This window comes from Xiphophorus couchianus, chromosome 14, assembly GCF_001444195.1.
Source record: "Xiphophorus couchianus chromosome 14, X_couchianus-1.0, whole genome shotgun sequence".
NCBI classification, from domain to species: Eukaryota; Metazoa; Chordata; class Actinopteri; order Cyprinodontiformes; family Poeciliidae; genus Xiphophorus; species Xiphophorus couchianus.
The window spans coordinates 688,039-702,387 of NC_040241.1; the positions used below are offsets into that span (position 1 = coordinate 688,039).

General features: G+C 44.2%; 1 protein-coding gene across 5 annotated transcripts in view; it reads left to right on the plus strand.

The window, feature by feature from the left end:
• Positions 1–14,349, plus strand: part of pde5ab (phosphodiesterase 5A, cGMP-specific, b) — a 126,494-nt gene that overhangs the window by 35,317 nt on the left and 76,828 nt on the right. For all 5 annotated transcript variants that reach the window (XM_028038300.1, XM_028038298.1, XM_028038301.1 and 2 more), the window contains exons 2-3: positions 7,305–7,791; positions 11,477–11,650. In XM_028038300.1, the coding sequence (XP_027894101.1) occupies positions 7,305–7,791; positions 11,477–11,650 (661 nt within the window). The remainder of the gene's footprint in view (positions 1–7,304; positions 7,792–11,476; positions 11,651–14,349) is intronic.

The window sequence follows — 14,349 nt, forward strand, 5'->3', positions numbered from 1 at the left end:
GGGAGAAAATGCCACCCGAGAAGTGCAAGAAGCTTATAGATGAATATAAGAAACGTTTGGAGGCCGTCATTGCTGCCAAAGGCTGTGCAACCAAATATTAAGGAGGGGTGTCAATATTAGTGCACATGCTGGTTTTCTGTTTTGTCCTTTGCAATTAAAATATTTATGTCCATCCATCCATCCATCCATCCATCCATCCATCCATCTTCCTCCGCTTATCCGAGGTCGGGTCGCGGGGGTAGCAGCTTCAGAAGGGAGGCCCAGACTTCCCTCTCCCCGGCCACTTCTTCCAGCTCTTCCGGGGGAATCCCGAGGCATTCCCAGGCCAGCCGAGAGACATAGTCTCTCCAGCGTGTCCTGGGTCTTCCCCGGGGCCTCCTCCCGGTGGGACGTGCCCGGAACACCTCACCAGGGAGGCATCCAGGAGGCATCCTGACCAGATGCCCAAGCCACCTCAACTGGCTCCTCTCGATGTGAAGGAGCAGCGGCTCTACTCTGAGTCCCTCCCGGATGACTGAGCTTCTCACCCTATCTCTAAGGGAGAGCCCAGCCACCCTACGGAGAAAACCCATTTCGGCCGCTTGTATCCGCGATCTCGTTCTTTCGGTCATGACCCAAAGCTCATGACCATAGATGAGGGTGGGAACGTAGATCGACCGGTAAATCGAGAGCTTCGCTTTTTGGCTCAGCTCTCTCTTCACCACGACGGACCGGTACAGCGCCCGCTTGACAGCAGACGCTGCGCCAATCCGCCTGTCGATCTCCCGCTCCCTTCTTCCCCCATTCGTGAACAAGATCCCGAGATACTTAAACTCCTCCACTTGGGGCAGGACACCCCCCCTGAGCCAGAGAAGGCACTCTACCCTTTTCCGGCTCAAGACCATGGCCTCGGATTTGGAGGCACTGATCCCCATCCCGGCCGCTTCACACTCGGCTGCGAACCGCTCCAGCGAGAGCTGCAGATCACGATCTGATGAAGCCAAAAGGACCACATCGTCTGCGAAAAGCAGAGATGAGATCCTAAGGCCACCAAATCGGATCCCCTCAACACCTTGGCTGCGCCTAGAAATTCTGTCCATAAAAGTGATGAACAGAATCGGTGACAAAGGGCAGCCCTGGCGGAGTCCAACTCTCACCGGAAACGAGCCCGACTTACTGCCGGCAATGCGGACCAGACTCTGACACCGGTCATACAGGGACCTGACAGCCCGTATCAAAGGGCCCGGTACCCCATACTCCCAGAGAACCCCCCACAGGGCTCCCCGAGGGACACGGTCGAACGCCTTCTCCAAGTCCACAAAACACATGTAGACTGGTTGGGCGAACTCCCATGCACCCTCCAGGACCCTGCCGAGGGTGTAGAGCTGGTCCAGTGTTCCACGACCAGGACGAAAACCACACTGCTCTTCCTGAATCCGAGGTTCGACTATCCGACGGACCCTCCTCTCCAGGACCCCTGAATAGACCTTGCCAGGGAGGCTTAAGAGTGTGACCCCTCTATAATTGGAGCACACCCTCCGGTCCCCCTTTTTGAACAGGGGGACCACCACCCCAGTCTGCCAATCCAGGGGAACTGCCCCCGATGTCCATGCGATATTGCAGAGTCGCGTCAACCAACACAACCCTACAACATCCAGAGCCTTAAGGAACTCCGGGCGGATCTCATCCACCCCCGGGGCCTTGCCACCGAGGAGCTTTTTAACCACCTCGGCGACCTCGCCCCCAGAGATTGGAGAGCCCAACCCAGAGTCCCCAGGCTCCGCTTCCTCAGTGGAAGGCATGTTGGTGGGATTGAGGAGGTCTTCGAAGTACTCTGCCCACCGACCCACAACGTCCCGAGTAGAGGTCAGCAGCACACCATCCCCACTATAAACAGTGTTTGTGCTGCACCGCTTCCCCCCCCTGAGACGCCGGATGGTGGACCAGAATCGCCTCGAAGCCGTGCGGAAGTCTTTCTCCATGGCCTCTCCAAACTCCTCCCACGCCCGAGGTTTTGCCTCAGCAACCGCCCGAGCCGCATGCCGCTTCGCCCGCCGGTACCCATCAGCTGCTTCCGGAGTCCCACAGGCCAGAAAGGCCCGATAGGACTCCTTCTTCAGCCTGACGGCATCCCTCACCGAAGGTGTCCACCAACGGGTTCGAGGGTTGCCGCCGCGACAGGCACCGACAACCTTGCGGCCACAGCTCCGATCGGCCGCCTCGACAATGGAGGCACGGAACACGGTCCACTCAGACTCCATGTCCCCCACCTCCCCCGGGACGTGTTCGAAGTTTTGCCGGAGATGGGAGTTAAAGCTCCGTCTCACAGGGGATTCCGCCAGACGTTCCCAGCAGACCCTCACAACACGTTTGGGCCTGCCAGGTCTGACCGGCTTTCGCCCCCACCACCGGAGCCAACTCACCACCAGGTAGTGGTCAGTGGACAGCTCCGCACCTCTCTTCACCCGAGTGCCCAAGACATACGGCCGCAGATCCGATGAAACGATGACAAAGTCGATCATCAAACTGCGGCCTAGGGTGTCCTGGTGCCAAGTACACATATGGACACCCTTATGCTTGAACATGGTGTTCGTTATGGACAATCCATGGCGAGCACAGAAGTCCAGCAACAGAACACCGCTCGAGTTCAGGTCGGGCGGGCCGTTCCTCCCAACCACGCCCCTCCAGGTCTCACTGTCGTTGCCCACGTGAGTGTTGAAGTCCCCCAGCAGAACAAGGGAGTCCCCAGGAGGAGCACTCTCCAGTACCCCCTCTAAGGACTCCAAAAAGGGTGGGTAATCTGAACTGTCGTTCGGCCCGTAAGCACAAACGACAGTCAGAACCCGTCCCCCCACCCGTAGGCGGAGGGATGCTACCCTCTCGTTCACCGGGGTGAACCCCAACGTACAGGCGCCGAGATGGGGAGCAACAGGTATGCCCACTCCTGCCCGACGTCTCTCTCCCTGGGCAACTCCAGAGTGGAAGTATGTCCAGCCCCTCTCAAGGAGACTGGTTCCAGAACCAGAGCCATGCGTCGAGGTGAGACCGACTATTTCTAGCCGGAATCTCTCGACCTCACGCACTAGCTCCGGCTCCTTCCCCACCAGAGAGGTGACATTCCACGTCCCAAGAGCCAGTTTCTGCAACCGAGGATCGGACCGCCAGGGTCCCCTCCCTTGGCCGCCACACATCACACAGTGCACCCGACCCCTATGGCCCCTCCCACGGGTGGTGGGCCCATGGGAGGGGTGGCCCATGTTTCCTCTTCGGGCTGAGCCCGGCCGGGCTCCATGGGTAAAAGCCCGGCCACCAGACGCTCGCCATCGTGCCCCCCCTCCAGGCCTGGCTCCAGAGTGGGGCCCCGGTGACCCGCGTCCGGGCGAGGGAACACCAAGTCCAATGTTTTTACTCATCATTGGGGTCTTCAGGCTGCACTTTGTCTGGTCCCTCACCTAGGACCTGTCTGCCTTGGGTGACCCTACCAGGGGCATGAAGCCCCAGACAGCATAGCTCCTAGGATCATTGGGGCACTCAAACCCCTCCACCACGATAAGGTGGCAGCCCATGGAGGAGAAAATATTTATGTTGAAATGGTAATTGTCTTTGTTAAATGACTTTGGAGCTCAAATTGAAAGATACTGCTGATTTAAGTTTTGAATATTTCCATTTATTTCTGAAGATATTCACTCAGCTATGCAAAACATGAAGGGGTGCCAATAATGATGAGCAGGACTGTATGGCTGGGAGTGGCTGAGCCCAAACCAGACTTCACACAGCTTGAATCCACATCTGGAAAGATTCAAACTAGTTTACTTTTATACCAGTGTACTCTATGGACTACTTCACACTGAGTAATTCTGTGTTGGGCACAAATTGATGAAGAGTGGATGAATTTTAGAATAGTTTGCCACATTTCATCATCAGTCTCTATGTTAAGATCATCAGACCAAGTAATGCGAAGATAACTAGGCCTGGGAGGCAAATTGGACATGAAGGTTGTATATTTTTGACAATCCGTCCTTTGGAGTGGGACTAACCTCTAGCAGTCCATCAGCCATTATGGAGGCAGGAATTATCAGAAAATGAGGGACACAGTGATGGATAAAGTAAATGGTAAATGGACTGAACTTATATAGCGCTTTTCCAGTCATTTTTGACCACTCAAAGCGCTTTACACTAGAGTCACATTCACCCAGTCGCACTCACAAACACGCACGCATTTATAACACCGATACGCAGATCGGTAGGCAATTTGGGGTTAAGTGCCTTGCCCAGAGGCACATCGACATGTGGCAGGAGGAAGCTGGAATCGAACCTACAACCTTCCGATCGCAAGACGACTACTCTACCATAGAGCCACAGTCGCCAAAGTCCCTAACTTGTAGAAATCTAAAAAACTGGCCAGCCAGTAGGTTAAAATTTGAAGATAAATGCTTATTTTGAAGATGAAAGCGTTTCCTTGTCTTTCGCATAAAAGAGTTTGTGGCTTTTCAACACTTAAAAAAATCTCATCATTGATTGAAGGTGGAAATAGAGGATTAGATTTTAGTGGTGATAAAAGAGGTATTCTCTGGTTCCTAAAATATTGCATAATTCAAGCCCATATTCTAAGGCAGTTCTTAACAATTACATGGTTAGTATGATATAGGAGCTACATGAGGCCTCCTCTATTGGTAACCATTTGGGAGTCTCAGAGTTTGCACTGGGCCAAACATTGTGCAAATATTAACAGACCAATAATAGCATAAGAAATTGTGGGTGGTAAACCCAAACATTTCTTTACTGATCATTGGACAGCACACCGTTTGTAGGGTTCTGGTCAACACACTCTCTCCTCCAAGTTTACATTATCACATGTCTGTCTTCCCGATATGGGAATGTTCAGGTCACAGTAGTAGTACATCTGCTAATGCATCTGTAGTCCATATATGAAACCTGCATTTGAACTCAAATGTCTCTTTTTCTCGGCCAGTCCTCTGGTAACATTACCAAAAAAGTCTTCATCTGTGATCAGACACTACACCGACTTAAGAGCGTGGCCAAAGGTTTGGCCATCACACTCTGCATGAATGCCTGAGCAGATTTGAGAGCTGTATTTTGGATTATTGTCTAGTTAAAATATCCTTCCCCAGTGTATTTCCAACTTTGCAAGTGATTCTTCAAAATTATCCTTAAGAATCTGCTGATATTGAGTGCATCCATGCAACCCTCAACTTTAACGAGATTGCCAGTACTGGCATTGTCCACACAAACCCAAAGCATGATGGAGCCTCCAACAAATTTTACGGTGGGCAACAAGTGTTTTTCTTGGAATGAGGACGTTATGCATGACCTTTGGCCGCCATGCATAACGTCCGTTGTTGAGACTAAACATTAGATCACTTCATCTTATTCCAAAATGAAGCTGGCTTGTCCAAATGTGCTTTTCCATACCTCAAGCAACTTGTGCGTGCAGAAAAGGCTTGTGTCACATCAATCTCATGTATAGCTTCTTGTGCAAAGTGTGCTCAATTGTTAAATAATGCACAGTGACATCATCTGTAAAATGATGATGTTGTAGGTTTTTGGAGGTTTTCAGTGGGTTGTCTTGGACTGTTCTCACCATCCTTCTTCTCTGATATTTTCCTTGGCCTTCCACTTGTGGGCTTAACAAGCCCACAAGTGCTTGTTAAGCACTTGTGCCCATGTAGTCCTCCATGGGCTACATGGAGGACTACATGTAGCCCATGGAGTCTACATGCCCATGTAGTCCTCCATTTCCTTACTATGTTCATCACAGTGGAAAATGACAGCTAAAATCTCTGAGATAACTTTTTTTTATCCTTCCCCTAAATCATAACATTGAGCAATCTTTGTTTTCAGGTCATTTGAAAATTGTTTGAGGCCCCAATGTTGCCACTCTTCAGAGATGTAAAGAAGAGATCAACTTGCAATTAAGGCAATTAATGACCTTAAATAATGATTATTTATCTTTATAATCAAGGTAAATAATCACCCTGATTATTTACCTTGATTAAATAATCAAGGTATCCAGCCATCCATTTTCTTCCACTTATCTGGGGTCGGGTCGTGGGGGTAGCAGTCCCAGACTTTCCTCTCCCAGCCACTTGTTCCAGCTCTTCCGGGGGAATCCCAAGGCGTTCCCAGGCCAGCCGAGAAACATCGTCCCTCCAGCGTGTCCTGGGTCTTCCCTGGGCCTCCTCCCAGTGGGACGTGCCCGGAACACCTCACCAGAGAGGCGTCCAGGCGGCATCCTGACCAGATGCCTGAGCCACCTCAACTGGCTCCTCTCGACGTGAAGGAGCAGCGGCTCTACTCTGAGTCCCTCCCGGATGACTGAACTTCTCACCCTATCTCTAAGGGAGAGCCCAGACACCCTATGGAGAAAACCATTTCGGCCGCTTGTATCTGTGATCTCGTTCTTTTGGTCATGATCCAAAGGTCATGACCTTAGATGAGGGTGGGAACGTAGATCGACCTGTAAATCAAGAGCAAGGTAAATGCCTGTAAATGAATGACATTTACTATTGATAGTGTCTATAAATCAGATCTTGAAATTAACAATGGTAAAAAAGAAAAAAAATAGCTAAAAATAATATGCTGATTTTAATAATAGTAGCAACATACAGGCTACTAATTTGATGTGATTAAGACAATTAATCACCTTAAATAAGGTGATTATTTTCAAGTTGTTCTCTGGATTGACTTCTCTTTCAGCTCCAGCCAATAGCATGTAAAGTAGTATTGCATCTAGATGTTTCCGCTTCCTAAGCTGTGGACTACAAGAAAAATTGCAGTCAAATGTTTCACAAATAATTTGTACCACAGAATACTCCACAAATACTGAATCGCAAAAACAGGTGGGAATCCACTGTATTGTATAAGCATGATTGCTCTATGTGAATACTAAAGTCCACCCATCTATCCTAGAAGTTGTAAGGGACACTAGGGGCAGACGGTAAGCACTAGCATCTCTACAATAACACTGTGACTCTCACTATGGAACTTTTGAGCCTTTCACAGGATGAAAGGATGATATTATTTCTGCAGTGAGTTTTGGATCTTCTGATTTCCTTCCAGTTGGATGTGCCAAAATATTAAAATAATTGGAACTTGTAGGCCCCTTAGTCAGTCCTTTAATTGCAGTAGTAGTAGTAGTAGTTATGACTTGGCTCAGGTCTAATGTCTGAACTCCTCAACCCTCCCACTCACCGAAGTAAACTCATGACCGTTATTCTCCTTTATCAGAGTACAGTTCTTATAATTACTTTGAGTTCCAGCCAAATAGGTTGCATAGTAATACATGTTCTTTTCTGTGTCCACAGGGAGATGGTGAATGCCTGGTTTGCTGAGCGTGCTCATACCATCCAGCCATCTGTCCCTAAAGAAAACTGTTCCCAGCAGCGAACCCACCAGTCCTCCTCAGATCTTTGCCCCTCTTCTAACTCCACCACCCTCCTGGACAACTGCTGCCCCTCCCCTGCCACTGTACCTAGCCCAGCTCCTGGTACCCCAACTCGCAAAATCTCAGCTTCAGAGTTTGACCGCCCACTAAGACCCATTGTGGTCAAAGACTCTGAGGGTTCCCTCACATTTCTGAGTGACTCGGAACGGGAACCCGTCCCTCTCTGTGGTTCGGTGATGGGAGAGGGTGGTGGTGATGATGGGAGTGGCAGGGAGGTTGACCGCTGCACCAGGCTGCTGGAGCTAGTAAAGGAAGTATCAAGTTATCTGGATGTGACAGCGCTCTGCCATAAGATCTTCCTACACATCAATGAGCTGATCACTGCAGACCGATACTCACTCTTTCTGGTAGGAATCTTTAGCTGTCGCTCTACCATCAACTACATATAGAAAAAGATAGATTAATGCAAGCTCATGCTTATTTCACTCTAACGCCTTATTTTTAAGTGAATCCCAAAACCAGGAACCACATTCAGAATGAATTCAAAAGTTTTAAATCCAATGATTTTATTGCCACAATAGCACAAATTGTAATATTTTTCATTGGGATGTAACATTGCTAACTTACTGTTTTTGAAATTTCTCACTGTGCAGTGCATGTTATCCACGAATGTTTAGCACGGTTTTCCCCAGAAAACTTGCTAAGGCTGTCCACCGGCTGTCCACCGTGTTTTTGTATTAAAAGATGTTAAGCTGACAGGAAATGTAAAATTTTACTGGGTATTTATGTTACTGGCAAACATTGTCGACAATACTCAAACCCACAAACACAGCAAATCAAAAATGCTATAAATGTTGTCATTTTAACACAAACCACATATATAGAAATTGATAAATGCTGTTGCATTTGATTTAGTGGTTTCAGCAAAGATAAAATAAAATATTTCAAATGATAAATGTTTAATATTTAAATTTAAAATTTTAAGGAGCTGGCAAGTTTACTTTGTAAAAATTCAAAGAACAATCTTCATAGATTGTTTTGTTACCACAGGTACAGTCTGATGCTGTGAGTTTAATCTTTAAGATTGAGTTCTGTTTGTTCACAAATACATCTCAGCAAATTACAATTATCACTGATTGCTTAGGGTTGATCAATTAAACAAGGCCCCTTTTTCCCAGAATTTAATAAAGCTATGCAATCCACACCGATGTAAACTTCAGAGATCAAACTGGACAGCATGTCCCTACATAATTAACAATTCACAAGTTCTGGATTATATTTTCTGATTTCTGGAAAAAGGGCATAATGACGTAAAGATAATACCTCAAATTTCAACCTTCTGCAAACAAAAATCCAGGTTTCACTTCAGCTGCGTCTTGTACTGGTACTGAAACATTTCATGGAATTGTTGAAGAAAAATCACATCCAAGGAATTTACTCAAAACATTTACTTCAACACTTAGCATTCTAGTTGTGTAGTCAACACCTTTTTAGGAAAAGGCTTGTTTATTTAAATACATATGTCAATATTCATCTAAGTAAAGTCATAAGATTCCTAAGAATTACTTGAGAAAAATTTGTTTAAAAATACACTGGGCAGGGTTGTGTGATTCAGAATATATTATTCACTCAGACACAGCCTATTACTTTAACCCAATATTCTTGTGTTGCTTTTCATGGTTTGGAGTTTAGTGTAGATGCTTTGTTTAAACATTTTCTGGGTTACATTGTTTTTGTTGACTTGATTAATAAGAAACAAAGTGAAAACATGACATTCCAAATATTTAGACTTAGACTTAGACTTAGACTGACTTTATTGTCATTTTGCATGCACAGGGTGAATACAGAACGAAATTTCGTTGCATTTTCACTCTCTGTAACTATTTCTATGTTACAATTCTGTCAAAAATTATTTTCCTTCTAACCTGTTTTGTCACATTAAAGTTTTAAAGTATTCCATTAGAATTTTATAAGATCGACCAACCCACAGGAGTAGCTAATTGTTAAGCAGAAGGAAAATTCTGCATGATTTTTACACAATGTGCATATATGTTCAGCCCGCTTTATTTTAATACCCACTGGCAACTCAAGACCAGGGTCTTTAGCTGTTAAAGAGTGGAGGGCCTACTCTGGGTCAAGGGTGGGGGTTTGTCCTACTTCTTTATAAAATAGGGCAGAAATTTATGATTACTTAAGTACTCAATTACTTTACCAATTATTGGACAACTAATCAATTAATCTGATTAATTTAAGACTTTTCATTGATATTTAAGCTTATTTTACACAATGTCAAAAGTACATTAAAAGATGAAAATGAAGAAGTCAATCAATCAATCAAGTTTATTTGTGTAGTACATCACCTGCAAACAAAAATAAAAAGTCATGAAAACACCATAAAGTCAACAATTGAGAAACCAATAAAAATACATTTTGATGAGTGCCATCATCAAGATCATTAATATGTAACGGACAAGGTTACATAATCACAGGAACTTGAGGTCAGGTTTTTACTTTATTGTGGTACTAAACCGCTAAGTGATTTATAAACTAACAATGTTTTAAAGTCTCTGAGCTACAGGGAGCCAGTGAGAGGATGTTACAACTGGGTGATGTACTCTATCTTCCTGGTATTAGTGAGAACGCCATCAGCAGTGTTCTGGATCAGTTGCAGCTGGAGGATTGGTTTTTTTTGGGTGGGGGGGGGGGTGGCAGACCTGAGAAGACACTGATTTGGCAGAAACATTTGTCTTTCAATCCTGGAAATGTTCTTCAGATAACAGATGGCTGACTTTGTATCTGTTTTTATCTGACTCTTAAGGTTCAGCTTTGAGTCCATCATTATACTTAGATTTCAGGCCTGATCTCTAGTTTCTAACTGGAATAAATGAAGCTGTGTGCTGACTCTAGATCCTTCCCATTTAGATCCAAAAATAAGAACTTCTGTTTTGTTTCTGTTCTGTTCAGCTGGAGAAAGTTATGGCAGATCCACATATTTATCTGTTCTAAGCATTTGTTCAGCGCTATTGGGAGCATATAGGTATTGAATAAAAGGAGTCCTAGGATAGAACCTTGGGGTACCCCACATGTTTGTCATGATTGTTGGTACTTTTTTGACCCACATGCAAACACACTTAGAAGAAGGAAGCAGAATTCAGAAAAGTTTATTAAAAAATAAAGATCTGATTGTGGCGTTATGATCAGGTGGATCAAAGTCAGCAGGAAATTCCTTGGGTTCAGCAGGGAAAAACTGGCAGCTATGGGAAGCTGATACATGCACATGTGATGAGATTTGGCACAAAGAGATTATTTAAAAAAAAAAAAAATTACTTTATTTAATCAGGTAAAACCCCAGTGAAATCCAGATCTCAAGAAGGACCTGAGCAGAAATCTGCGTTTCCATTTGATAACACTAGAAAAATAGTTTACTTCACAATAATGGAATAACCTCGATGTCCACTGACAAAACTCGGACTATGCTACATAAAAATATAAGCCCGACCTAAACAAGGTTGACCCACTTAAATGAACTCAACTGTAACTGAACATGAGTACACCCAGACAAAATCATAGCAAAACATTATGACACAACACCAACAAAGCGAATTTAGACACTCACCAGAATGGACATTTCTGGAGCAAACTTGTAGGTATCTTGGAATGTTGGAGAACGTAATATCAGGACATCTCACCACTGATACCCGGGATATTCGTCTCCTTTTTGTCCGATAGCTTAGCCTCCTCATGTTGTTTACAGGCAGAAAAACAGTGAAACTAAAGTCCGTTTTCCATCTTTTTACCGTTTCGGTCGTGTCATCAGACATTACATCCAATAATGCAGCAAGTTCAAACCATTGCTAAATAATTTTAAGTAACTTAGATTCAAAAATTCAAAATATCTGTGAGACAGTCGTTTTCTCGGTTATGTTTATGGCCTCACAAGATGGCGCTCATATCCCTACGCCTAGAGCAGTGACGTCACGTTCCAAAGCTCTATTGCGATAAAACAACTCTGACTCCCATTTCAGAAGCATCCCTCTCTCCACAAACTTCTTTTGGGAATCAGGTTGAATGATTGTGTTCTTGTTTTTCCAGGTGGGTGAAGACAGCTCCAACAGGAAGTTTTTGGTCAGCCGGCTGTTTGATGTTGCTGAAGGATCCACATTGGAAGAATCATCCACCAGCTGCATCCGACTAGAGTGGAACAAGGGGATAGTGGGGCATGTAGCTTCCACAGGGCAGCTGCTCAATATCAAGAATGCATATGAGGTAAAGTCAGTGCTTTTTTTTTTGTAATGTGTGGTTATTTTTACCATGGTTTATGAGTTTGTGTCTGTGTTCTAATAGTTGGATTTGCTTTGGGGTCAGTTAGTTGTTCTTGATGACAGAGTAAAGGACTTGACCACAGCTTACAGGAGACTAAACCAATGAAAGTGAAATTAGGGCTAATTTGAAGGCTTTATCCTTACTATACACGAAAATACACACACACTTATTTGCTGCCATTTTAGTAAAGTGATCTACATGGTCATATTTCTCCAGCTACCAATTGAAAAAAAAAACTATTTACAATGGCACTATCCATCCATCCTTGTGGTGTCATAATTTTCTATTCTGTCAGTATGTCTTTCTCTCTGTCTGACTGACTAATGATACTAACGAAAAAAGAGCAATTTGCAAAATACATCCGTCGGTCCGCCCATTCATTGTCCATTTATCCATCTTTTGTCCATCCATTCAACATCCATCCATTTATCCATCCATCCTTCTATTGCCTGACCTTCCATTCCACCATTCAACATCCACCCATTGTCTGTCTATATACAGTATATGTCTATCTATATGTCTGTCCATCCATTCTTGTTTCGCCTGACCATCCATCCCACAGGATGGAATTAGATCTGAAAGGAGTCGAAACCCAATGAGGACTCAAATATAAATCTTAGATTTTTTACATCTAGTTTATTTACTTTGGATCAACATTATTAGCTTTTTCTTCTTTTGCATTTGGTTTGTTATTTTGTCTGTATTTCCTTTTAATTCCTGTAAAGCACTTTGTATTGCATTGTTGCTGAAAATGTGCTATATAAATAAAAAAAACATTTGATATATTTGTTCTGGCCTCCCTAATGTGATTAGGGGCCAAAGTGACCACATGTAGTAGAGCTCCCATTACTGGTTTAGGTGGTTTTAGATGCTGTTACATTTTTGCTTCCAGGCAGTTGCTTTGATGCGTATCTGTGGCAACAAAATGTTTTTTTTGTTGTTTTTGTAACAGCTGATCATCATTTCAAAAGTTCAAGTATGACCACAGCTGTTAATAATGCGCAAGACCAAAGAGCAGCAAGAGAAAGAGAATCATATCCTCTACTCCAACATCTGGAAAACCTTCTAACCATACAGCCAGACAGAGTCTAAGAGGAGCAGCAAAAGCAAAAGAAGTGGATTAACACACAACGTCCAGATATTTGTTGTATTTTTTTTGTCTTTAAAATGCCAGGATTTTTATATAACTTTATATTTTATGTGTTTGATGTCATCATTTTGAAATACTAAATCATATTTGATCAATTACTCATCCAGGACATGTTACTGTGGAATATAACTTCTGCTGCCTATAAGTTAAGCTGTTACGCTGCATTCAGACTGAATGTGAAAAAAGTGTCCGATGCTTCAAGTTGGATGCGTGTGTACTTTGAAGTCAGACGCTTCACATTTTGCTGTAGATGCTTGTCAAACGCATCAAAATCGTTGTAGTCCTTTTCCGTTGGCAGTGTCTTTGTACAATGGCAGATTAAATTGAGAGATTGGCACCAAAATATTATGTAATGAACGACATAGACCAAGGTTCAGGTTCAGATGTCTTTGGTGAACATTTCGTGTTCAGTTTTTATTGAACAAACAATGGCAAAAGATGATAACAGCATAACGCACATTATTAAAAGCCTCCTGCTTTTTTTGCTCACCCTGTTACTTTTAACAATGGTGGATGAAATATCGAGTGTCTTGGTTTTATTTAATGGAAGCAACAGAATGTCGCTGTTTGAATTTACCAGATAATTCAAAGGTGTTCGAGTTTCACAGGTAGCTGGGCGCTGACGAGGGTTGCTATCAGTGCTGTCTTAGTCTCACCCGAGCCCAGTTTGATAATGTGCTGACCCACACTGGTGCCTGCATCACCTGGCAGGCCAACATTCACAGACCACTACGTCACATAGCGGAGTCTCTCTGATTGGTTGACGCTCTGCGTTCACTGCCAATAGTTTCTCTGGGAGCCCTGTGGGGGGTGCTTTGGGAGTATAGTGTACCAGGCCCTTTGATAAGGGCTGTTAGGCCCCTGTACAACCGGTGTCGTTTATTTCATTTGTTTGTCAGAAGTGTTTGGTTTGGACATTTGTTGACAGTCCCAAAGTGAACCTCTGAGCATTTGAGGAAGGAGTGGGAGGGAGCGGTAGATGCCTGAAGAAAATACAAGATAGAAATGTAAGCATTTTGAAAACACTAATAATTTATATAAACACTTTGATCAGATATGACCTACTTCAAAACTTATTAATGGTGAAAAGAACAGGCAACAGCAACACTGGCCAACGACATGAACTAACAGCATGGACCAACGACATTGACCAATCAAAGAAGTTACATCAAAAAACATCGGCAAGGGGTTCACTGCTTTACTGCAGATGAATTGACAAGATGACAGTGAGTAATAACCACAACGTAGTTAGAGACATAACATATGCAACATAGACATATGCAACGTCTAACATATGCGTCACCTACATATGCAACATCTACATGCAACATCAACATAACCATAAAGCAGTAAGACCATCGACATCTTCCAAAGACACATAGCAACAACATAGACCAACAACATCTACACATATGACTTCTACTTATTTTTGACACAAATGGAACTCCATATAACGCCGCACTTTGAGACAGTGCGCAGTGTTTGTCTCGGA